Below are 25772 nucleotides of genomic sequence, written 5' to 3'. Positions count from 1 at the left end.
AGGCCAGATTTGTGCAATATACGACTGATTGTTGTCCTATGGACAGAGTCTCTCACCTCAGCTGTAGATCTCTGCAGTTCATCCAGAGTGATCATGGTCCTCTTGGCTGCATCTCTGATCAGTCTTCTCCTTGTATGAGCTGAAAGTTTAGAGGGACGGCCAGGTCTTGGTAGATTTGCAGTGGTCTGATACTCCTTCCATTTCAATATTATCGCTTGCACAGTGCTCCTTGGTATGTTTAAAGCTTGGGAAATCTTTTTGTATCCAAATCCGGCTTTAAACTTCTTCACAACAGTATCTCGGACCTGCCTGGTGTGTTCCTTGTTCTTCATGATGCTCTCTGCGCTTTTAACGGACCTCTGAGACTATCACAGTGCAGGTGCATTTATACGGAGACTTGATTACACACAGGTGGATTGTATTTATCATCATTAGTCATTTAGGTCAACATTGGATCATTCAGAGATCCTCACTGAACTTCTGGAGAGAGTTTGCTGCACTGAAAGTAAAGGGGCTGAATAATTTTGCACGCCCAATTTTTCAGTTTTTGATTTGTTAAAAAAGTTTGAAATATCCAATAAATGTCGTTCCACTTCATGATTGTGTCCCACTTGTTGTTGATTCTTCACAAAAAAATACAGTTTTATATCTTTATGTTTGAAGCCTGAAATGTGGCAAAAGGTTGCAAAGTTCAAGGGGGCCGAATACTTTCGCAAGGCACTGTAAGTCATGCAAATACAGTATGTTAGCATTACAGGACCAATATCCATAATTTAAGTCTGTTTCTCTAATATGATCAATCTATTAGAGTTATAAAAATTCTGCGCAACAAGTGCTACTCAGATCTTGACTCTCTATTCTTCCTCTATTTTTGTTTGTCCCCCTCCAGGTCTGAAGATGGGTGCTCTTTCTCAAGTCATATTTTCTCAGCAGTCAAGTATAGAGCTCTCGACTATTCTTCTGAGGTGAGTTGACTACTTAGGCCTTTCCCCTCTATCTGAAGCCTGTGTGTTAGCCAATAATTTATCCCCTGTTTATTATTTTTAGTAAACATATATTAGCTTTGTATATTGTTACCAAAATTCTTATTTTTTATTGCTTCCATTGCAACAGGCAAACTCAATCGAATACAGCTAAAGTATTTGAAATTATTTATTCAAGGTATTATTTTTGGCTTTGCCTATAACTGCAGCCATGCTGAAAAAAGTAGTTTACCTTGCCATCTCGTATAAAATTGCTTCATTTGAACCTTGGTCTGATGTTAGATTGCATCGTTGTCTCAATCTATAGGCTTCTACTAGTCTCAAATTGACCATGAACTGGCTGGCCCTGCCAATGCCCTACCATCTGGGTAGCAGTGACCTCTACCCCCACACTGGTAACCCCCCTGAGGTCACCTACAGGAAACCATGGAGCAGAGGTATGTTGAGTTACTCTTTTTAATTACTTATCTACCCGACTACCCAGCAGTTGGCCCTATTCCAAGGTTTTTCAATGTAAATGCTTCAATTATATATGGGCCAACATAGATTTGTATGATTATGATTATCTATAGGAAGGAGTCTAAACATTTACATTATTGCATCAGCAGTGGTTAGATAAGGACTCATAGGCAAGTTTTTCCTATTCCATGTTTTGACAGGGAATGTGATTTCCAACTGCAAACTGTTTGTCAGTGGATCTGTACTAGATGACTTGGGCATTAAAGGACAACCAACATACTCTCTTGAGAAGTAAACACTTAATTTGAATACATGTATATAGGCTACTGTACATCTACAGTATGTGTGTTGAAAGACAATCCAAATGCTTAAAGTTCAGTTTACACCTGAGAAGTTACTGAAGGATTGTATGCGCTACATTTGACAGGGTTTTCTTATCATGATGTCATTTTTCAGGTTGAGTGTTAGTCTGACCCAGATGAGAGTGGATCTTCTGGAGGTGATACCGAGCTCCAACCCTAACTCGCAGCTTGACTTAGATAGAGATGAAGCAGCGTGGGTCCTGCGAGAGGCTAGGAAGGACAAGGGACACTTTGTCTGTAATGAATCCTTTAGCAAGAGCACAGGAGAGAAAATGAGCCCAAGACATCAGCGTGATGGTCAGTTCATAACATAATACTTCAATGCAAATATTCGCAAAATAACTATGTGGACATGTACTGATATAACCAAAACTGTATTTTCCTCTCAGATCTTGTCATGCCAGAGGAAGTTCTGTTTGTTGATCACTTGCCACAGTTCAGGAAACATCTGCCCTCCATGAAAGCCAAGTTGTCCAGACTGAGGAATCTGCCTGTGTCAGATCCTCTTCTCAGCTCCACTGGAGGCACCCTGTCAGAGGAAGCTATATTCAGGTAGGCAACAGTATTGGGGTCATTTCAGTGAACTCAGTAAGAGCATTGGAATTCAATTCTTAATCATCCTCATAGAAAACCATGGGCAATTTTCAATTCATTAAGGATATTATAATTCATGGTGGTAATATACAGTTGTCTTTGTTGTGTAGTATTACTTAATGATCCGTTTTTGTTTTGTAAACTATTTAATGTCAATTGGGCTTTCAGGCACTGTGTGGCCTATGAGGTACCCCTTGATGCAGAGACGGAAAGCTCCGAAACCTGTTCAAACACTGACGAGGACTTTAGCAAAGAGTCGTTGTTGAATGAAGAGGTCATATATTTGTATTATTATTATTATTTTAATGTTTTATTAACAACAAATGCAACAAAATATAGTCATACTTTGCAACACAGTATGCAAAACAAAGACAATCTTTATACACAGGGTATACACATTTAAAGCTACAATATGTAACTTTTCTGGCAACCCAACTAAATTCACATAGAAATGTGAGTTATAGGTCTGAAGAAGCAGTAGATCTGTTCTATGTGCGCTATTTTTATGCTTCCCGTTCTTAAGTTTCATTTTTGCATCTTTTCCATAACCAAAAATATTGTAGTTTCAGCTGTTTGAAGCTGGTGTACAAATCTAAAAATAAAATATGTTTTGCAGCGGTTTAGATGGTACAATGATACTCTACACTATGACTGCTCGTTTTGTCACATAAACTGAAATTAAGCAACTATTCAAATTTTAGCAACCAGGAAATGGTGGAGCGATTTCTGCGTAGTGCATCTTTAAACAAAAATACGTAAGGCTTCACAGGCATTTAGGGTTCGCTTTGCTTTACCATTTTTAAATTTATTCTTCCAGCATTTTAAAGTAATTTTCTTGGCTTTTCTTTAGCACATGCATTTATGTATACAATATTTACAATACATAAAAGAGATTCATTATGTATACTTTGTTCTGATCCAAATCCTGATGATGAAATCAAAGTAATGCATCCTTACCGTCAAGCTGAACCCCAGCACCAGTTGATTTATAAAGAAAGGCTCAAGGTTTGTCCCAAAAAAACCTTAGTACAAATACAATCATAGAGAATGAAGAGATGATCATACAGGACACTGAGGAGGAAGATTTTATAACACATCTGTTTAGCAAATAGTTACCAGATTGTATAAATGATTCAATGTTATTCCTTTCTTATAGTCTCTGATGTTACCTGTTGAAATGGACACCTGCACACCCAAGAGGGAAGATTGCCTCCCTTTTTCAAATATTCCTAAACTATTGAATGTTGTACCTGAATTGATAGAGGAGCGAACCTCTTGCCTGGATATGCTCACTAAAGGTGGGGGGTAACTATATCTATGAACAGCATTTACCGTGTAGAATGACTGTGATTGAGGCTAATCACAGAGTCCTGTGTCATCTGTTTATTTAACCTTTAGCCAGTTAAGTCATTGAGAAGAAATATTCCTTACCAATAACAACCTGTTTTATGTCCTTTCTTTCAGCAACTCCCCCAGATGCACTGGAGTCAGTAGACATATCCCAGTTTGAAGTGCCAAGGCTGCCACTCAATGACTCTCACTGTGAGATTAATGAAATGCTGCTGGATCTCAAGTCATCAGGTACAAAACTATCGCTTTACTGTAGATCTTACTTTACTGTAGATCTCCCTTTACTGTAGATCTTACTTTACTGTAGATCTCACTTTACTATAGATCTTACTTTACTGTATATTCTCATTATGTGTCAAGAGTCAATAAATCAACAGAATGGCTACATACACTGTACAATGTATTATCGACATATGGTATAACCAAATAAATGTGTGAATTATTAGAATTTCCACCCCCCTCCTATCAGATCACTTGGTGTTGCCTACTCAGATGGAGATGGACCTACCCCTCACCCCCTCTCCCAAGCCCAACCTGACCCAGCTCTGTCTGGCCTCCTCCCAACTCCCAGCTGAGCAGATCTCTCCACTCTATAGATAGTACGTCACCTCTTGACCTTTCACCAGTGTGAGAGTAAGACTAGAGAGATAATACCATGTATTTTTCATATCTGGGGTACATTCCTTGGCGTGTTCTACCACTGAAGATGTGGCTGCTTATATCAGGATACAGGATCTAGCAACCTGCAATGTTGTTTCTTCTGAGATTCCATCACTAAGTGTGCTGCACCATTTACACAGTACATCATATCTCTATATATGGCTCTGTAAGCATGCCACTAAGTGATGCAGCGTGCCACTAAGTGATGCAGCGTGCCACTAAGTGATGCAGCGTGCCACTAAGTGATGCAGCGTGCCACTAAGTGATGCAGAGTCTGATGGGGCTGGTGATTGTCTTGTAGTTATTTTGTGTCTGAGAAAGATCAGGAGGAGATGGAAGAGGCACTTTGGAGGGCAGAGAAGCACCTTGACTTGGTAGTGGGCTTTCTTTTGGCAGGTAAGAGCATAGTACTGTAGTTGGATGTGGTGTGTGACATAACAAGACTTATCACAAATTACAATATGCACTGTTACCAGTTCACAGTTACCTACGTTCCCTCTGTCACACCTCCTTTGCCTGCATTCATGCTGCATTTTGCACATTGCGTTGTTAGCAGCAGTGCATTACTAAGAATACATTTTCTTCTCTTTGCTAAATGCTAACAGAGCCTCAGAAGTCAGAATCCGTTGTGCAGCTCCAGCCTTTGACCGAAGTCTTATTAGGGATTGGTCGGGACAACTCTGTGAGACTCGATGAAGGAATGGAACTATCACTTCTGGGAACAAACTCACCAGAACTGATAGGGATGTATGGGAATGGTTCCTCTGACTTCACTGAGAGTATGATGATCTCAGACCAACCCCACCTTATGGAGGCATTGAGCAGTATGATAGAGGACTTCACACTACTATCACCCTGCCAGATGGACAGTAAGTTTGACTGATCTATAAAACTATTGTCCCACTGCAGTATTGCTAGCTACCTGTCTAGGTAACTTTGTACATTCTTTCAAAGCGTGAAACTTATTGAGGATGTTGTGTTATCTTGTTTTACAGATATATTGAGGGAATCTGTAGATGACTCTGGTAAGTTTAATATCAGGCCGATATATGAATCAGTTTATTACCATATAATATAATAATCACCTTGCTGCCGCTATCTTCCGCAGTGCTTCAAAATACATTGAAAAGGTGTATAATATGGCTGCAGTAAAGTTCTGGATCTCGCTCCTCTCTCTGTCCCTAGAGTTGTCAGGCCCACCAAGTGAGATCAAATGCAGGTCTATCCTGAAGAATGCAACGCCCATGGTTGTGCCGTATCATCAGGAGAGAGAGGGAGCTGGGAACACAGTCGTTTCAGCACCAGCTGTTGCCACTTCCCAGGAGAGAGAGAGGACCGGGAATGTGGCCCTCACAGCCCAAGCATCTACTTCTTCCCAAGAGAAAGAGAGATCTGGGACTGTGGTCTTTTCAACGCAGGCTGTTTCAACTTCTCGTGAGAAAGAGAGAGCTGGGAGTATGGCCATCTCAGCAGCACAGGCTACCACCACTACTTACCTGGAGAAGTTAAACCATGCCGTTAGACCTCAGAAGAAGGAGGGTTTACCTGACCAGAGAGCTAATGTATCCAAACTCCCAACCCCCAGACCCAGTGTGAGAGACCGTCACATGAGTCTCCCAGTGGCTAAACCTCAGAAGGACTTAGACCCTCTGTCCACTTTCATGATGTTAAGGGCCCAACAGAGAACCTACATCTCGGTGTTGCCTCAGAACCATACAAGCACCCCAGGTAGAGTATGAAATAGATACGATATGATATTTTACTGTCCATGTTCATGGTAATTCACCATGACAAGCAGTATTCACAGCAACATGGGTTTGTGAGATTATTTTAGGCCCTCTAAGCATTTAACTTATTAAATAAGTAAGTGAGTGATTTTCAGTGGCACAGGTGGAGCAGCAGACACCACAACCACCTACGACAGAAATGAGGCCTGGCTTCGATGTAAAGCCTGTTGCCTATGCAGTCACAGGAAATGACATCAGCGACCCTGAGGAAATCATTCAGCCTGTCCCTGAGGACAGACATAACAGCAAAGTCATACACGTCCAAGCCACAGGTACAGTGCAGTACTGTGGTTCACATTGAACTAAATAATCCTACTAAATATGTTCACCTATATTAATAGCTACATACTGTTACTAAACATTTACATAGCTACAGTATATTGATAACCAAATGCAGACGATGCTGTGAAAACTGATTCCATCGTCCCCTAACCATGAGCAGGTTGGCAATTATTGTGATGACTCATGTACTAGAGGCAGCTCTGCAGAGTGGTCACTATCTGGCACAGCCACGATGTCCTAAAATATTTTTTAAAACCTAACCTTAACCACACTGCTTACCTTATCCCTAACCTTAAATTAAGACCATTTCATAAATTATTATGATATATAGTCAATTTGGACTTTGCAGCTGGCCAATCTAGAGGATATCACTCAGCTCTGCCTCCAGGACAAGATTCATCCCAATAAACATCAAGCTGCTAACCATGACACACGTCCAATTCTGAGCACCGTTACAGCCGCCTCCCCTCCCTCTGTGCTGCAGAGAGTCAGTTCTGGGCGTACAGAGAGCTGCAGGCGTTTGCTCTGCCCTGCCTGTCCAGAGCCAGGGAGTTGGGACTGACCAACACAGCCTGTGGAGACTACAGCACCCTGTACCCGGACCACACACGTTTCCTACTGAAACAGCAGGAGAAGGAGCTCAGCATTCGACAGGGCCAGGGTGAGACACACACATTTACCAAACACAACCAGTCAGGCATCCATCATGGTTGGACACTGGTGTATATATGTGTTGGCTTATTCTGGCGTGTTCTTCCTTGACTTTCCATTTGTTTAGTAGATTTCTGATAAACTGTGTTTAAGCCACAATTTAAAGGATTAAAGTAATACAAATTAAGGTAATAATATACTGCAGCCTAGTAATTGAATCTGAATGTCTCATTTTATGGCCTGACATATAGAAGAACTTGTTTGATGTTGTGTTGCAGACCCAGAGGCTTTGTTTAACTATGTGGCACTGATACATGTTCTTGTGACAGTGAAGGACCTGCTCTTCAAGTGTGACCTTAGCACTGCAGTGGGTCAGTATACAGGAGTTGAAAATGTCACCTCCAGCACACTACTATTCAACAATGCTTTTAATTGATCGCAAACTACGGTTTTGTCCTCTATACATCTGGAATTCCCCTCTTTTTGGTTCTGTAACAGAGTACCTATCCAAGGCCACAGAGGCCTGCGCGGGGCAGAGTCTGGACAAGCTGGTGAGAAAGCTGGAGATTATTCTATATCTCAGTCAGAAAAAACAAGAGGCCAACCCTAAGATACTGGAACTGCAGGAACAGCTGACCACATGGGTGCAGAGCAAGAGCAAAGGGGTCCAAAACTCCAATGTGAGTTTTCTTTCCTATCAAAATGCATATGGATATGAAAAGAAAAAGTTGCAATTCATTCAACATGACAGCTAAAAGGCACGATAGGATCTACAGTATGTGAACTTTACCACAAACCCGACTACGTTGTGAAAGTCATCACAATTGATGACTGTAGTATTTCAGAGGTAAATACGTTTTATATTGTAGGTTCTGGTGCTAATAACAATGGACTTGGACTGTGCCAGAGCTATGCTCATTAAAGCCCTGAGCCAAGTCACAGGTAAGGAAACTTTCTCGCTTCTCTCAGACTTGACCTAATATTGTCTAGTTTGTATTACTCAGTAATGCCAATTCCAGCAGACATGGCCTGTTGCGGTGCATTTATCTTACACTTGCTCACGTTTTTTATTTAATAGTCTTATGCAAATTTACTTTACTAATCAGCCCCACCCTATCTGTGTGTGTGTGTCCCAGGTGATACTGTAGCTGCACTGTATCCTGAGGAGAGTCGAAGTAAGCTGGAGGGTTCGAAAGTTCTAGATAGGCGAGTATCTCCCAAAACTCTATTTATACATACTTCTTTTGTTTATTGGAACTCCTATTGAGAAATGATGCTGTCATGCCTTCTCCCAGCCTGCAGCGTAGCTGCTGTGTGGTGGTGTGTATTCAGCACATGGGAGCAGACTTCCCCTGGGACTGTTTCTCCCTGGTGGTGGAGTACAGCAACACAGAACACTCGCCCTGGGCTGCCATCTGCACAGAGAGGAACATCACCCACATCACCTTCCAGACCAGGATACCTAATTCCTCTGGTTTGTATTGAACTCAGCAGGAAGATGATTCTTTTAACTGGTGTTAATTGCTTCTTGGCCATTTCTCATGAAATTCTGAAATGATCGATCAATTATGATAATCGAATGTATTTATAGAGCCCTTTTTACAACAGCAGTTGTCACAAAGTGCTTATACAGAAACCCAGCCTTAAACCCAAGAGAGCAAGCAATGCAGATGTAAAGGCACTATAATAATCAATACTCCTTTCACCAATTTCCATTTGTGTGTGCTTGCCTGTCTGTATTTGTATTAATCCATCAGTGAGTGACCCTGAGTCTTGGTCCCTGGAGCAGAGTGTCCCCTTCGTGTTGTTTGTGACCGAGGGTCTGCTCAGCTGTCCTCTGTTGCTTCAGATACTGGAATCAACGTGGGTCTTCTTTCCACTGAATCATTTGAAGTCACTTCTGAAATCCGTTTACTTTATTGGCCTTATTTCTTGGAGTAGGTTTGAGGATGTGTCTCTTTGTTGCAGGTGTAATATGACTGTATTGGAGAGGAGCCACTCTCAGTCCTTACAGATGCTTGGAGGGACTCACCACTATGCTGTGATTACAGTAGACGAAAGCACTGCAGTCATCATTCAAGTAGGTCCTCCTGGCCAGTCTCAGTGAGGAGAGAGCCTTGCTCTGTCTCTCTTTAGAATGATCTTATCCATTGTTTAGTTGTGTCCCAATAAATGTTCTTCAGAAGAATGTCTCTCCACCAAAATGGACTGTATGCCCATGGCCTTCTCCCTTCATACACTCCCCTTTCTATCCTATTATTACATTCTTGAATAACACATTTCCCAGTTGATAACACTTTTCTATCTGTTTCTGTCTCATACCTAGAAGAACTGTAGGTTAAGACATTATTCTCAAACTGTGCATGTGTGTTCTTTGCTCTGGTCTCCCCCATCACCAGGAGCAGGAGGAGCTGTGTCAAGAGCGGGCCTGTGAGAGTCTAGTGATTCGACTGACTGCTCTGTCTCTGCAGTACAGCTGCTGCTGGCTCATCCTTCACTGCCAGCAGGACTCTGGGTTAGTACTCACCACCAACGCACACACATTTCCCACAGAAGACATTTTTGAGTTGTCTTTGTGGTCGTCTCTGTGGGTGTAGGTTGACCAGTGAGGGCTTCAACAACCTGGTGTTGGTCTACTCCTCTCTGGTGCTGTTTGGCCTCAAGACTGAGGACCTGGATGTCAAGGTAAAATACATTTAATCTCTCATCAAAATCAACCATGCAAGTCTGATACAACATTTCTATGAATGCTTTGCTGACTTATTTCTCTCAATACCAGGTGCTGATTGTATCAGAAGTGGTGGACATTGCCAAATGGATCTGCCAGATAGCCTTCCATACACTGCTGTCCAGTGACAGAGATCCTCTCAGCTACCTGGACAGAGAGTGGCTTTCTGTGATTTCCTCAAAGGTGACTAGTAACTACTGTAGTCTTACCAAACTGCCTTTTTATCTCTCAGTGGCATGTGGTATTTTCATCCTTCCCACTGCTATTATTATCATTTGGTTCAAGTTATTAATCAACCTACCGGGGTGTTTACAAACACGACAGGAACAAGGTCATCCACATGTGTTGATTCCATTTTTTTTTATACTGTAGAACTTTGTTCTAAAGCTGTATCCGTACCCATTGGATGCAGTGATCACAATACAGTGGCTATATCAGGGAAGCCAAAGTTCCAGAAGCTGGGCCTAAAATAGTGTATAAGAGATCATACAAAAGATTTAGCTGTGACCCTTATGTGGATGATGTTAAAGAAATGTTGTTGGTCTGATGTGATTAATAAGGAGCATCCAGACACTGCACTTGATGAATTTATGAAATTGCTTCTTTCAATTATTGATAAACATGCACCTATTAAGAAACTCAATGTTAGAACTGTGAGGGCACCATTGATGAGGATATGGAAAAACTGTACGGTTGAAAGTGATGTGGCAAATATGTCTGGCTGCACATCTGACTGGCTGACTTACTGCAAATTGAGAAATTATGTGACTAAACTCAACAAATCGAAGAAGAAACTGTATTATGAAGCCAAGACTAATTGTATAAAAAAATTAAATTAAATTATGGGCAGAAAGACAAATTCAACTCCATCTTTCATCAAATCAGATGGTTTATTCATCACAAAACCATTTGATGTTGCCAATTATTTTAATGATTACTTCATTGGCAAAGTGTGGGCAAACTTAGGCAGGAAATGCCAACAACGAACAGTGAGCCATCATACTCATGCATAAAAATACAAATTATGAAAAAAAAGCATTGCAAGATAGAATTTTGGTTGATTCTTTTTGACTAACCTCCTGGCATTGACAACTTAGATGGAAAGCTACTGAGGATGGTAGCTGACTCTTTAGCCACTCCTATCCGTCATATCTTTAATCTGAGCCTAGAGGAAAGTCTTTGTCCTCAGGCCTGGAGGGAAGCCAAAGTCATTCCGCTACCCAAGAGTGGTAAAGTGGCCTTTACTAGTTCTAACAGCTGACCTATCAGCTTGCTGCCAGCTCTTAGCAAACTGTTGGGAAAAATTGTGTTTGACCAAATACAATGCTATTTCTCTGTAAACAAATTAACAGACTGTCAGCATGCTTATAGAGAAAGGCACTCAACATGTACTGCACTGACACAAATGAATGATGATTGGTTGAAAGAAATTGATATGAAGATTGTGGGACCTGTACTGTTAGATTTCATCACAGCAGTTGATATTATTGACCATTAACTGTTGTTGAGAACTTATGTGCTATGGCTTTTCAACCTCGGCCATATCGTGGATACAGAGCTATCAATCTAATAGAACTCAGAGGGTTTTCTTTAATGGAAGCTTCTATAATGTCAAACATGTAAAGTATGGTCTATAGCAGGCAGGTCTCTAGGCCCTCTACTTTTTTCTATTTTTACCAATGACCTTCCACTCGCATTAAACAAAGCATGTGTGTCCATGTATGCTGATGATTCAACCATATAAGCATCAGCAACCACAGCTAATGAAGTCACTGAAACCCTTAACAGAGTTGCAGTCTGTTTTGGAATGGGTGGCCAGTAGTAAACTTGTCCTGAACATCTCTAAAACTAAGAGCATTGTATTTGGTACAAATCATTCCCTAAGTTCTAGTCCTCAGCTGAATCTGGTAATGAAGGGTGCGATCCAGAACAAGTTGAGGAGACTAAATGACTTTGTGTTACCTTAGATTGTAAACTGTTATGGTCAAAACATATAGATTCAATGGTTGTGAAAATGGGGAGAGTTCTGTCTGTAATAAAGAGAATCTCTGCTTTTATAACACTGCAGTCCAAAAAGCAAGTCCTGCAGGCTCCAGTTTTGTCTTATCTTGAATATTGGCCAGTTGTGTGGTTGAGTGCTGCAAGGAAGACCTAGTTAAGCTGCAGCTGGCCCAGAACAGAGCGGCACGTCTTGCTCTTCATTTTAATCAGAGGGCTAATATAAATACTATTCATGCCAGTCTCTCTTGGCTAAGAGACTGACTGCATCACTTCTTCTTTTTTATGAGAGACATTGTGTTGAAAATTCCAAATTGTTTGCATAGTCAACTTAAACTCATCTCTGACACACACACTTACTCCACCAGACATGCCACCAGGGGTCTTTTCACAGTCCCCAAATCCAGAACAAATTCAAGAAGGCGTGCAGTATTATATTGAGCCATTGCAAAAACAGATAAAGCAACACCACACGGCACAACACCTCTCCCCTATTTGACCTAGATAGTTTGTGTGTATGTATTGATATGTAGGTTACGTGTGCCATTTTTAAATGGATCTAGTTCTGTCCTTGAGCTGTTCTTTTCTATTAATGTTCTGTATTATGTTTCATGTTTTGTGTGGACCCCAGGAAGAGTAGATACTGCTTTTGCAACAGCTAATGGGGATCCTAATACCAAATGAATGTAGTTAATTTCAGAGTGCTGTATAATAGTGCCGATTTCATCATTTAGTTAATTAATGACGGAAGCATACAGTTTACACAGAGGGAATTAGTTGTCCCAGTGGAGGGTCTGTGTGCGTGTGTGCAACTGTGTTTGTATGTGTATTTGCTCTTGTGTATTTGGATGTACAGTACCAGTCAAAAGTTTGGACACACCTACTAATTCAAGGGTTTTTCTTTATTTTTACTATTTTCTACATTGTAGAATAATAGTGAGGACATTAACACTATGAAATAACACATATGGAATCATGTAGTAACCAAAAAAGTGTTCAAATAGCCACCCTTTGCCTTGATGACAGCTTTGCACACTCTTGGCATTCTCTCAACCAGCTCCATGAGGTAGTCACTTGGAATGCATTTCAATTAACAGGTGTGCCTTTGTGGAATTCCATTCCTTCTTAATGCGTTTGAGCCAATCAGTTGTGTTGTGACAAGGTAGAAAATAGTAAAAAATAAAGAAAAACCCTTGAATGAGTAGGTGTGTCCAAACTTTTGACTGGTACTGTGTGTGTGTCTTTTTGCGTGTGTGTACGTGTTTGTTTATTTGGTCTCACCGGCTGCTCTTCCCTTATGTCTTCCCTCCAGGAGGAGAGGTGCCTCTTAGGTTTCCCCTGTGTGAACCCTTTGGTGGCCCAGCTGATGTTGAGTAGGGGCCCTTCTCTCCACTGGCTCCTGGGGGCCTCCCTCTCCCAGCTGCAGGAGCTGCTCCCTGAGGTCCCTCACAAAGTTGTCAAGGTGACCTGGCCAGCCATCTCCTCTCACGAGTTTCCTAGTCTTGTCATAGATCTTGCCTTCATTGGGAAGAAAATATGGGGTTGTCTCTTACTTTTTTGTATATTACAATGTAGATGTATGCGTTTTCCATATGCTATGGAACATCTGTATCCTCATCATTCCGAACTTTGTCTTCAGTTATGTTTTATCAGCCAAACTCTGTGATGGTGCTATATTGATAATACAAACTTGAAATAATTATCTTCCTTCTTATTTCAGCTCTTCAGTGACACCACGTCTCTGTACAAGCTGACTGCGGCTGCCTCCTCCACAGAGTCTCACATTGACTTCACTCATCAGAAAGACCACAATAGCCCCACTGAGCCTTGGGCCACAAGCAGAGACAATCAATACACACACACCGACACTCATACAAGCCGCGATCCACACGCCGACTGTAACCGTCACACACACCGCGACCCAGAACCATTCAACTCCATCTGCTTCCTCGCTGGCTCCCCCAGTGCTGAGAGTGTAGCGGGGAGCTTCTATGAAGAAAGCTCTGTCATGACCAAGGAAGACGGTGCAGACTTCCAGGTGGACTTGAGTCCCTCCTTCGGCTCCCAGCAGGCCCCTTTTCAGCACACCTGGAGCCACAACCCATGGGAGGTAGAGGAGAGCAATGAGCTGAAATTTGTAGGCTGGAATAGAGGAGGAGAGGAGTGGACGGGCAGCGCACCCCTGCACCAGGAGTCCTGTGGCTCCCCCAGAAACTACGCGCCAGAAAATCCATTTCCGACGGGCCTCTCATCCTCATTCAGCTACAGCACCAACACACAGAGACCAGCGTACTCCAACAACCAGATGTACTCGTTCTCTACAGTAGGGTACAGTGACCGGCTGCACTACCCTGATGTCAGCCACTACCCCAGCCTGGCCTCGCCTAGAAGAGCTCTGGCATGGGGGGGCAGTAGCAGTGGCAGCCCCTACAGCACTGCCCTGGGGAGGGGAGACATGAGTGTGTCACCTGACTATGGGACCAGTTACAGAACGGGGATGGAGAGGAAGAGGAGAGCAGAAGGCCCAGAGATGGCTGGCACAGGTGAAGACTGAGAGTAACATGTTTAGAGTGCTGAGAAATCAAGTTTGCATTTAAATAGGTTTTTAGAGAACTCCTTTAGTCATTTGGAAAAGTTCCAATATAGCCTGAAGTGTGAAAAGAACATAATTATTTATGTAAATGTGAGCAATTACAAGATTATTTTGTCCTGTTCATGTATTTCACTCTTCTTATTTCCCTCCAGTTTTAACACCATTGAAGAGGGGAAAGCTCAGTTATGAGAAGGTGCCAGGCCGAAGTGATGGACAGACAAGACTAAGGTTTTTCTAAAATGTCTCATATTTATGAAGTGGCAAAATAGTAAGAATGACCTGAATGAACAGAAAACTCTTAAAACTTACAAGGATAGAATCCTGTCAGTCCCTTGCCCTGTCTACAACTAGTGATATTCAGTATGTAAGAAATACAGGTAGTGCCTTCCAGAAAGTATTCATACCCCTTGACTTATTCCACATTTTGTGTGCTACAACCTGAATTCAAAATGAATTACTTTTATTTTGTTTGTCACCCATCTATACACAATACCAGATAATGACAAAAAGAAAATGTGTTTTTAGAAATCTTGGGAAATGTATTGAAAATGAAATACAGAAATATCTTATTTACATAAGTATTCACACCCCTGAGTCAATACTTTGTAAAGCACCTTTGGCAGCAATTACAGCTGAGTCTTTCTGGGTAAGTCTCTAAGAGCTTTCCACGCCTGGATTGTGCAACATTTGCCCATTTTATTTATTTAAAAATTCTTCCAGATCTGTCAAATTGGTTGTTGGCTAGACAACCATTTTCAGGTCTTGCCGTAGATTTAAATCAGAAGTATAACTTGGCCACTCAAGAACATTCAGTTTCTTCTTGGTAAGCAACTCCAGTTTATATTTGGCCTTGTGTTTTAGGTTATTGTGCTGCTAAAAGGTGAATTCATCTCTCAGTGTCTGGTGGAAAGCAGACTGAACCAGGTTTTCCTCTAGGATTTTGCCTGTGCTCCATTCAGTTTCTTTTTTATTCTGAAAAACTCCCCAGTCCTTAACTATTACAAGCAAACACATAACATGATGCAGCCACCACTATGCTTGGAAATATTGAGAGTGCTACTCAGTAATGTGTTGTATTGGATTTGTCCCAAACATAAGACTTTGTATTTAGGACATAAAGTGAATTGCTTTGCCACGTTTTCTTTGCAGTATTACTTTAATCACTTGTTGCCAACAGGTTGCATATTTTTTAATATTTGTATTCTGTACAGGCTTCCTTCGTTTCACTCTGTCAAATTGGTTAGTATTGTGTATTAACTACAATGTTGTTGAGCCATCCTCAGTTTTCTCCTATCATAGCCATTAAACTCTGTAACTGTTTTTGGCCTCATGGTGAAATCCCTGAGCGGTTTCCTTCCTCTCCGGCAACTGTGTTAGGAAAGACGTCTGTATCTTTGTAGTGACTAGGTGGAGTGACTAGGGATATTCAATGTCTTGCTTTATTTTATTTTTTACCCATCTAACAATAGGTGCCCTTCTTTGTGAAAACCTCCCTGGTCTTTGTGGTTGAATCTGTGGGTGAAATTCACTACTCGACTGAATGACCTTACAGATAAATTGTATGTGTTGGGTTCAGAGATGAGGTAGTCATTCAAAAATCATGTTAAATGTTATTATTGCACACAGAGTGAGTCCATACAAGTTATTTAGGCTTGCCACAACAAAGGGGTTGAACACTTCTTGACTCAAGACATTTCAGCTTTTCATTTTAAATGTTTAATTCCACTTTGACATTATGGTGTATTGTGTGTAGGCCAGTGACACAAAATCTCAATTTAATCCATTTAAAATTCAGGCTGTAACATAACATTTCTAAAAAGTCAAGGGGTATCAATACTTTCTGAAGGCTCTGTAATATACCATAGGTTCTTGAGTGTTTTATAGGACACTATTAAATGTTCAACTGTTGTTAGGAAAATAATCATACATTTTTGTTTAAGTTGTTTTTTTAATAAAAATGTTGTGAATCTTTTTTATAAGAAGGATGCGTGTAGACAGTTTTGTGTAATTTTGGCTTTTACAAATTCATATAAAAATATGATGTTAAAGATACTGAAATGTTGTCCTCTATCTTTCTTTGCTTTTGCCAGAACATGTTAAGCATTGTATCAGGACCATGAACAAGACCGGATTAATATTTATGAACTCAAATGAATGTATGTTAGTAATTTCCATGAATTCAAATGTTCACTTAGTGCATATCTAAACATCTTCTGTTTAGTCCAATGCTTTCGTCCTGTGACCTTTCCGTAGCAGTCAACTGTCTCCATGGTTAGTGTTTTTAGCTGTGCCACAGTGAGAAACAGCAGGTGGACTGGACATCAGGACTGCAATAAAAGCTCCATTCACAAGCATAGCCACTGTATTTACCGACAATAAGGGACTAAGACTATACTGGTCCCAAATACCTCAGTTACAACTTGTAAAAATGCTTTATGTAGTCAGATAGACACTGCATTTCCACTGCCATGTGAATAGTTGCTGAGAGAAACATTTTGCAGGGTTCGAGAGAATTCCAAAAGGAATACTACATATATTCTATTTGGGAGGTGTGTGTGAAATAACCATTGAGAAAGTAAAACGTGCTTTGTATTTGTTTTTGCTGGGGATTCAGTTTTATATGGATTGTCCCTGGACTGAAAATAAGGATAGTTTTTTTCTCTGTAATTGACCTGCAATTTAGTCCTTGGCATTCCGACTTGATACATGAATAATTTTACACTCTAAAATTAGTCCGTTTACGTTAGATTAAATACCCAGATACGAATACTACTTTTACATAGAATAATATTTCATTATCAGAACATTTTATGAAGGTTCTATTTTTCCAGCTAAAACTGATAGTCCCCCCCCACTTAATTTCAGAGCTCAAAAGGTAGTTTTTCATTTAGCACAGAAATCCTCTTATCACTGTCTCTCAGAGTGTGGAGAGAGTGCTTATCTCCACCAGCCAGCAGACTGAAGCCTGCTCCCGCAGGAATGAGCCTCAGACAAAGAGCCCCCGAGGGCATTGATTCCTGCCAGCAGCAAACCTCCTCTGTCCATAAGCTACACACACACAGACACAGACACATACACACCATAAATAACCACCAAGCTAGCCTTTCGTTTCGGTTATATGTCTCTGGCCACATTGCCTTAACAACAAGCCTAACAAAAAGACCAAAAGGGGGTGTTTTTAATGGCAAGGAAAACAAAAGCTGAGGGAGAAAATGATTAAAGAAGTCCAACACGTGGAGGCTAAATCAACGTCAGTGTAATGGTCCAGTAATTGGTCCTGCCTGCCACACTTTGGCCCTGGATTGAATAGGTGACATATTGTGAGAATTAACAGGCTGTTCAAATCTAACCTTCAAAGCAGAATTCTTTCCTAACCACCTCAAAGGTCAGGCTACAACTCTGATTGTTTTATAACACTATGTTCTTCTAGATCCAGTACTTTGATTGGACAGGCTCTCGATGTGAACGTCAGTTGAAAGGAGACGTTAACATTTACTTTTGTAATTGTAGTCTCTGCATAGTTGTTTGTTTAGCCACACTGATGTTTCTTTTTATTCTGATGACACCACTACAGCATGGCTATCTTACTGCATTTGATGTTTATGCAGTTCAATAAGATCTACAATTGAACAAAACTGACTAATGTATTTTTTTCTCACTTCGCCATAGGAGCTTTATGTTGTTTTCTTCAGGGTCGTCAAGCCGATTGGTTCTTTACCCCCACACACCACCCTCCGTGACAGGAAAACCAAAGCTAAAGCCGAGCTACAGTCCACAGCTCTTCAGATAAAAGTCCTTTGCTGAGCTAAATTTTATGATCGTGGTCATGGTGGAGTAAATGCTCTGGGAGAGTGCTGGGCAGCGTTCAGCAGGAAAATGTTGTGGAACATTGCAGATAGAAATGTCATGAATAAATCTGACAATGTGATACCTTATTCTACATGTCAGAGAGGCATGTTTATTCTACATAATACATTTCTCTCTGAACATTCCACAAAGTTGTGCCCTGGCCCTACTGAATGCGGCCCTGGGGTGTATTCATTAAGTCTTGCAACGTAAACCGTTTACCGTTTAAGAACCAAATGGAAGCGAACAGAGCAAACGGAACAAAACTGGGAGGGATCTACCTGAATTTGTCCAATAGAAACTCAAGTTTTTGTTGCAAAACAGTTTCCGTTTGGAGTTAACGGTTTCGTTGCTAAATGTTTTGCAACAGAATCAGTGTAATGAATACACCCCTGGTGTGAGGATGGGGACGTACGTACGGACGGACTGGCTGGCTGGCTGAAGGGGCCTACTGCCTGCTGTGAGTGCGTCTGCAGACCTGAGGCCGAGTAGAGTGGAGAGAGCAGGGGAGAGGGGAACCCACCATTGCAGGTGCAGCCCCTTGGAAGTGCAGCAAGGCCCATGAATGGCAGCAATTCAGGGCCGGCCCCATTGGGCCTGTTCTCCAGGCCCCAGCGCTAATCCCAGGCCCTAATCGGATTATGTAAATTCCTACTCCACACAGAGAGACTTTTATGGAAGGCTGCGTCTTTGAAACAACACTTGAAGGGTGTAAAAAAGAACATTAACAATTGGTTAAACTAGACGTCGTTTTTAAAAATCTGAAACGGAGGTTGAAAGTGGGAGGCGGAGAGAGAGGGTGTAGGAGAGGTGGGCCGAGGAGGAGGGGTTGTAGAAAGATGGCTTGACTTGCGCTCATGCTTGTGGCTCAGGGAAGGACCAGCCTGCTCGCTCCCCATGCTCCCCCTGTAATTTATGTGTGGCCCCTGGAATGGCTCAACAAGATTACCATAGTCATAACAAAACACGCATTGTTAAACTGTCAATCTGGATATGGTATTTTTACCTTTTGTGGCCCAATCAGGGTGAATTCAGTGGTAGCAGGACTGGTGATATCAAAGTTTTACTGAATGGGTTACCCATGGTTGATGTTTGCGCATAGAAAGGAACAAATGTCCGGAATTGTAAGGGAAGGATCAGGAAGGGAAACGTCTCAGTTTCAGCTCAATAGGAATTTATTTGTAAGCGTAATGTTAGCTTTTAAAAGTCACATTGTTGCGTATTAAAATTCATGAATCATTTAGTGAAATGACTCAACAAAAAGGAGTGGATGATACGAAAGTAAAAGTTTTCCAATGTTCTCTGAAATTGTTAAACGTATGATATTACATCAGTGTTCATATGTTTACCGCTAACCTATTGGTCATTTCTTTGTTTACAGACAGAATGGAACACCCAACGGGAAACACAGTGGTCTGCGGCTGGAAACATCACTCTTGAGTTGAACACCACAATGCAGCAGACTGGAGGAGAGGCTCAACGACCGCACACGTCACACAATAGGGGCTCGCCCAGCTATAAAAATGTGAGATGTATGCGCCAGCCTTCCCTCTCTCCATCCCTCCCTCTCACACACAGTCATCAGAGTATGAGAAGGCTGTGACTGACTGGACCTACTACACACAGGACTGGACTACTACATTGGGCTACTGCAGCAGCCAACACTGATGACCTGAGGTACACACTTCTGATACCTCTGTCTGCACGCTACAGCACTTACCAGGTGAGATCAGGGACAATAAAGTGGATTTTTTTGTTTTTTCCTCTGAGGTTTTCCTTTATTGAATTGCAGAATTGTTGGAGTAAAAAATTGTTGGAATGAAAATGTTAAGGAATCTCATGAAAGATGGAACACATTTTCCGCTTGTATTTTTTTGTGTACCATTCAGAAATAAATAGTTCAACACAACAGAAGTGTATTTATTTGTATGCACGCTAATCGTGACGAACACACTAGCATCCTCTATGCATTGACTGAAGGTCAGACCTTTTCCATAAACATGTATTTTCATGATGGTATTTCTCCTCTTCTGAAGGTGAAACTGAATTCCAATATCAAATGCATTACATTAGTCATACTTAAACTATATTTTACATCTATTTCTTACCATTACGGTGTTAATGCACCATATTTCAGTCATCGTGGAGATTTAGGTGCAATTCAAATGTTATGTGACACCACCATACTGCATTTCTGCCTGGGGTCTGCGCCAGAAATGGCACCCTATTCCCTATACAGTGCACTACTTCTGATTAGACAAAAGTTGTGCACTATAGTGCCGTTTCAGACTAAACTCCAGAGAAAAACATGTCACATAACATTTACTTTTGCCATGGGCTAAGTAGTGCACTATATAGGGAATAGGGTGTAATTCCAGTAGAACAACACCGTGGTAGTTTTGATTCTGTGTAGATTTCTCTCTAAAACACTTCCCTCTCCTCCCCCCTCCAGGAGAGCAGCACTATGACCAAGAAGGTGTTCACCAACACACGGGAGCGCTGGCGGCAGCACAACGTCAACACTGCCTTCACTGAGCTCCGCAAGCTCATCCCCACCCACCCGCCAGAGAAGAAGCTGAGCAAGAACGAGATCCTGCGGCTGGCCATGCGCTACATCAACTTCCTGGTGCAGTTGCTGGAGAGCCAGAGTGGTCAGCCGGCCTCGCACTCCCCAACTGCCCTGCTCACCTTCCTCAGGGGCAACGTGGAACGTCTCCACTCCTCCTCCAGGACCTGGGGCCTGGCCAGCGACACTGACGCCCCCTCCCCTGGATCAAGCTGTGACAGTACCGAGGCCTGGTAGTGTGCCTGCTGCAGTTTCCTCTGATGGGTGATCATCATCTACCACTCCCTGGGGTAAAACTGTCTGTCACCATACCCCCACCCATAAACTCCATTTTAGCTCTGCAACACTTGAGGGGGACAGTGTTGGTGGTGATGGCAAGCAGAGGATGTTTGTGTGGTGTTTGTGGGTGATGCTGTCCCTGCTGAAATAAAGAGATGGAGATGGATGTATTTAGCTACACTTGTATGTTTGAAATTATGACGGGATGATGGGAGCCTTGTGAAATGTAATCTGTTATCTGCATGGATGTACCGGTAGCTTGGATGTATTCCCATCTTCATGTCTGACATGTATGTTCATCCTGTCAGTGGTGAAAGATGTCTGCATCAAAAATGTTTCGTTTTGAAATGAGAAATAAGGATGCATTAAGGCCATGAAGGACAATTTAAAGGATTAAGAAATAGAAAATGTCAAGGATTTTGTTTTTTTGGGGGGGGGGGTAATTTCAGGAAAGATAAAGTCTTGTCCAATTCACCAAGGACGGCAATCCAATTACAAAAGCCTATGGAGATTTGTTTTTTGTGTGCTGAATCTCTGATTCTGACCTTGCTTATTTGCAAAGCACTATTTATTATCAAATCCTGCAATATGACCACATTCCTTGAGTGACACATTGATCTTATATGTATTGATTACGTACAGAATTGATTGATTATTTATTTGGACGACAGGGAATGAGCTGAAGGATAACACAACTGACAATCCTCTTTGAAATATGTTTCAACTGTAGGACTGTTTTGTATGAACACATAACAGGAATAGTTTTTGTTGTCTGTCCATTCAAGTATTTATCCATCTTGCTCTTTTTGTACAATAGGCATGTTATGTAGCCAAAGATTTTTATTTTACCATCTTTTCTCAAGGCTATTGTGATTAATATGCTTTTTGTAAAATGTTGGTTAATATTGTTATGTTATTTATTGGAACTATTTATTTAATAAATTATTTGTAAATTAATTTAAAAAATACTTTGTTTGAATTGATCAAAAGTAATTAAGTGCCGTCCTCTTATCGTTAAAAGAGGATTCCATTGACACCATGCAACCATTTTTACTGATGTAACAGAAAGTGCCGATCCAGTAAGTCAAGAGTACAGCTGCTCCCTGTGTGTTTGTACTGGTCCATTCTGGATCCCCTCGTCTAGTAAAGCCCTTGTTCCCTCTCAATGGGCCAGTAATGGCCATCCCTCTGATTGTCCACTACAAACACCCTGACCACTGTGTGGACACAGCAACCACCCCTGACCTCTGAACCCTTATCTAGTGTCCGAGGACAGAGGGAAGGGAAGAGTAAAAGGACAGCTTAACTTGTGCCCTGCAGTCACACAGGTCACCATGCAGTCAAACCCTGACCACTGACCCAACAAGCAGATGTAGTACTGCTCATCCTGAGGGTCTCCCATGGGCTCTTGGTGTGTTTTTCAAATCACAAATCTTTGTAAGCAAAGTGAAACAGTGAAATGCTTACTTACGGCCCTTCCAAACAATGCAGAGAGAAAAATATATATAAATAACACGAGGAATAAATACACAATGAGTACCGAGTCGATAAGCTGGGGTACGAGGTTATTGACGTAGATGCACTACATGACCAAAATTAATATGGAGTTGGTCCCCCCTTTGCTGCTATAATAGCCTCCACTCTTCTGGGAAGGCTTTCCACTAGATGTAGGAATATTGCTGCGGGAACAAGAGCATTATTGAGGTCGGGCACTGATGTTGGGCGATTAGGCTTGGATCGCAGTCAGCGTTCCAATTCCAATTTTGTTTGATCAGCTTCTTAATATGCCACACATGTCAGGTGGATGGATTATCTTGGCAAAGGAGAAATGCTCAATAGCAAGGATGTAAACAAATTTGTGCACAAAATTGGAGAGAAATATGCTTTTTGTGTATATGGAACATTTCTGGGATTTTTTTTTGCTCATGAAACATGGGACCAACACTTTAAATGTTGCGTTTAGATTTTTGTTCAGTGTGGCTTGCTAATTCTCTGTACAGACAATGATTATGACAGCAATTCAGTTCTAACCATAAATTCATATTTTGTGGCACTGGCCTTAGACGATTGAAGTTCAATATGTAGCCTAGATGTAGGCCTTGTAGGCTCACGTTAACTAACTAGCTAACTTAGCTTGTTCATTGTTGCAATGTTAGGAAGTTAGGCTAGCAAGCATTTTAGCTAGGTAGCCTATGACAACAAAAACTAAAAGTGTACTTACTGTATGACAGAGCCATAGACCGCTTTGCCAACATGAAAGAGAGGAGGATGACATTGGCATTCAACTAGTCTACAGGTAGGTCACATAGTTTTTTATTTTACTTGTGTGCACGCACGCATGCACGCACACACATACACACACAGATCAGTACCATGGACAGCAACATGATATTTAGCAGCATTGATTGATCTAAATCGTTTTTTGATATCTAAGTTTGTTTTCGGTGTATTAAACTAATGTATGTAGACTTGTTGATGTGTAAATGTTTAAGTTGAAATGTTGCTGTAAAGCTGGAAAACGGAGGCAGTGCTCATGTCAAAAATAAACTATTTAACTAACTATTTAGCAGTCTTATGGCTTTGTGTTAGAAGCTATTCTGGGTCCTGTTGGTTCCAGACTTGGTGCTTTGGTACCACTTGCCTTGTGGCAGCAGTCTATGACTTGGGTGGCTGGAGTCTTTGACAATTTTTAGGTCCTTCCTCTGACACTGCCTGGCATAGAGGTCCTGGATAGCAGGGAGCTTGGTTCCAGTGATGTAAGCACAACCCTCTGTAGTGCCTTGCAGTCGGATGCCAAGCAGTTGCCGTACTAAGCGGTGATGCAGCCAGTCAAGATGATCTCAATAGTGCAGCTGTTGAACTTTATGAGGATCTGAGGGCCCATGCAACATATTCTGAGGGGGAAGAGGCGTTGTCGTGCCCTCTTCACAATTGTGTTGGTGTGTGGACCATGATAATTCCTTAGTGATGTGGACACCGAGGAACTTGAAGCTCTCAACCCTCTCCACTACAGCCCCGTTGATGTGGATGGGGCATGATCGGCCCTCTGTTTCCTGTAGTCCACGATCAGCTCCATTGCCTTGCTGACGTTGAGGGAGAGATTGTTGTCCTGGCACCTCACTGCCAGGTCAGTGACCTCCTCCCTATAGGCACTCTTATTGTCGTCGGTGATCAGGCCAACCACCATGGTGTCGTCACCAAACTTAATATTGGTGTTAGATTTGTGTGCAGCCGCACAGTCGTGGGTGAACAGGGATTACAGGAGGGGACTAAGCACTCACCCCTGAGGGGCTGGTCAGCGCATGCTCTCAGTACAAATCCTGATAATCTGTCTGTGAATGTTGACCTGTTTAAAACCTCTTATGGCTAAGTGAAACGCCTGCGTCTCACTTAGGCAACAGGAAATGCAAATGCGCAACTCCAAATGCTAATAGTACTCGCTAAAACTCAAACTTTCATTAAAACACACATGCAGGGTACTCAATTAAAGCTACACTCGTTGTGAATCTAGCCAACATGTCAGATTTTTAAAATGCTTTTCGGCGAAAGCATGAGAAGCTATTATCTGATAGCATGCAACCCCCCGAAATACCTGAAGGGTACGTAAACAAAAGAATTAGCGTAGCCGGCGCTACACAAAACGCAGAAATAAAATATAAAACATTCATTACCTTTGACAAGCTTCTTTGTTGGCACTCCTATATGTCCCATAAACATCACAGTTGGGTCTTTTTTTCGATTAAATCCGTCCATGTATACCCAAAATGTCCATTTATGAAGCCCGTCTGATCCAGGAAAAAGCAGCTTTACAAAAATTAAATTAAAAAAGTTGCCGATAAACTTTGACAAAACACTTCAAACTACTTTTGTAAACCAACTTTAGGTATTAGTAAACGTTAATAATCGATCAAATTGATCACGGCGCGATCTGTATTCAATAGCAGCAAGTCTTGAAATGATGGTCCATTTTCTCTCTCTCAAAACTTCCTGCTGTGTACTCGATAACAGGAAGTGCCTATTTCTCATTTCACCAAGGATTAACTTCAAACCAATTGACAGTACTGGCGACATCGTGTGGAAGCTGTAGGCATTGTAAACTGGTCGCTATCTATTTTCCCTTGCCATAGACAATACAGGCAACTGGCAGAAGGATATTTTTTATTTTTTTTGTGAACAGTTTTCCTTGGGCTTTTGCCTGCTCCACACGTTCTGTTATAGTCACAGACATGATTTAACTAGTTTTAGAAACTTCAGAGTGTTTTCTATCCACACATACTAATCATATGCATGTACTATATTCCTGGCATGAGTAGCAGGACATTGAAATTTTGCGCGATTTTTAACAAAACGTTGAAAAAAAAGACCCGATCTTTAAGAGGTTTTAAAGGTCTTACTCACATTGGCTACGGAGAGCGAGATCACACAGTCATTTGGAACAGCTGGTGCTCTCATGCATGGTTCAGTGTTGCTTTCCTTGAAGCGAGCGTAGAAGGAATTTACCTTGTCTGGTAGGCTCGTGTCACTTGGCAGCTCGCAGCTGGGTTTCCCTTTGTTGTCCGTGATAGTTTGCAAGCCCTGCCACGTCCGACGAGCATCAGAGCCGTCGTAGTAGGATTCGATCTTAGTCCTGGTTG

At 41.7% G+C, this 25772-nt stretch overlaps 3 protein-coding genes across 4 annotated transcripts; all 3 read left to right on the top strand.

Moving 5' to 3' along the window:
• The first annotated feature begins 888 nt into the window (after nucleotides 1–888).
• LOC112264109 (protein shortage in chiasmata 1 ortholog-like) lies at nucleotides 889–8395 on the top strand. The gene is made up of 19 exons (XM_042331098.1): nucleotides 889–965; nucleotides 1291–1420; nucleotides 1643–1733; nucleotides 1899–2101; nucleotides 2194–2356; nucleotides 2567–2672; nucleotides 3555–3696; nucleotides 3863–3979; nucleotides 4218–4347; nucleotides 4710–4804; nucleotides 5014–5277; nucleotides 5404–5433; nucleotides 5594–6136; nucleotides 6291–6467; nucleotides 6962–7138; nucleotides 7458–7499; nucleotides 7627–7808; nucleotides 7998–8070; nucleotides 8265–8395. The coding sequence occupies exons 2-19, from the start codon at nucleotides 1315–1317 to the stop codon at nucleotides 8393–8395; spliced, it is 2772 nt and encodes a 923-aa protein (XP_042187032.1). The 5' UTR covers nucleotides 889–965; nucleotides 1291–1314.
• Nucleotides 8396–8427: 32 nt separating this feature from the next.
• Nucleotides 8428–14942, top strand: LOC112264011 (protein shortage in chiasmata 1 ortholog). The gene is made up of 9 exons (XM_042331136.1): nucleotides 8428–8602; nucleotides 8886–8991; nucleotides 9097–9208; nucleotides 9528–9643; nucleotides 9726–9813; nucleotides 9908–10039; nucleotides 13167–13316; nucleotides 13575–14397; nucleotides 14600–14942. Exons 1-9 carry the CDS (start codon nucleotides 8464–8466, stop codon nucleotides 14683–14685), a joined length of 1752 nt encoding a protein of 583 aa, XP_042187070.1. The 5' UTR covers nucleotides 8428–8463; the 3' UTR covers nucleotides 14686–14942.
• A 4742-nt stretch (nucleotides 14943–19684) lies between these two features.
• LOC112264010 (T-cell acute lymphocytic leukemia protein 2) lies at nucleotides 19685–22909 on the top strand. 2 transcript variants are annotated; one of them, XM_024440625.2, is made up of 2 exons: nucleotides 19685–19970; nucleotides 20746–22909. In XM_024440625.2, exon 2 carries the CDS (start codon nucleotides 20758–20760, stop codon nucleotides 21094–21096), a length of 339 nt encoding a protein of 112 aa, XP_024296393.1. In that variant the 5' UTR covers nucleotides 19685–19970; nucleotides 20746–20757; the 3' UTR covers nucleotides 21097–22909. The 2 variants fall into 2 exon arrangements, with proteins under 2 accessions (XP_024296393.1, XP_024296392.1); XM_024440624.2 differs by having other exon boundaries at nucleotides 19689–20016.
• Nucleotides 22910–25772: the final 2863 nt, after the last annotated feature.

This window comes from Oncorhynchus tshawytscha, linkage group LG12, assembly GCF_018296145.1.
Source record: "Oncorhynchus tshawytscha isolate Ot180627B linkage group LG12, Otsh_v2.0, whole genome shotgun sequence".
In the NCBI taxonomy this organism is placed as follows: Eukaryota; Metazoa; Chordata; class Actinopteri; order Salmoniformes; family Salmonidae; genus Oncorhynchus; species Oncorhynchus tshawytscha.
Note: the sequence above shows the minus strand (reverse complement) of the source record. Positions and strands in the feature narration are given on the sequence as shown.

Bases quoted from the DNA above. Each gene is read 5' to 3' on its own strand.
- LOC112264109 (XM_042331098.1), top strand. From the start codon at position 1,315: ATGAACTGGCTGGCCCTGCCAATGCCCTACCATCTGGGTAGCAGTGAC. The intron at 4,348-4,709 runs GTACGTCACCTC...ATTGTCTTGTAG, and splicing joins ATCTCTCCACTCTATAGATA to TTATTTTGTGTCTGAGAAAG. The intron at 5,278-5,403 runs GTAAGTTTGACT...CTTGTTTTACAG, and splicing joins ATCACCCTGCCAGATGGACA to ATATATTGAGGGAATCTGTA.
- LOC112264011 (XM_042331136.1), top strand. From the start codon at position 8,464: ATGGGAGCAGACTTCCCCTGGGACTGTTTCTCCCTGGTGGTGGAGTAC. The intron at 8,603-8,885 runs GTTTGTATTGAA...TTAATCCATCAG, and splicing joins CAGGATACCTAATTCCTCTG to TGAGTGACCCTGAGTCTTGG. The intron at 9,209-9,527 runs GTAGGTCCTCCT...CCCCATCACCAG, and splicing joins GCACTGCAGTCATCATTCAA to GAGCAGGAGGAGCTGTGTCA.
- LOC112264010 (XM_024440625.2), top strand. From the start codon at position 20,758: ATGACCAAGAAGGTGTTCACCAACACACGGGAGCGCTGGCGGCAGCAC.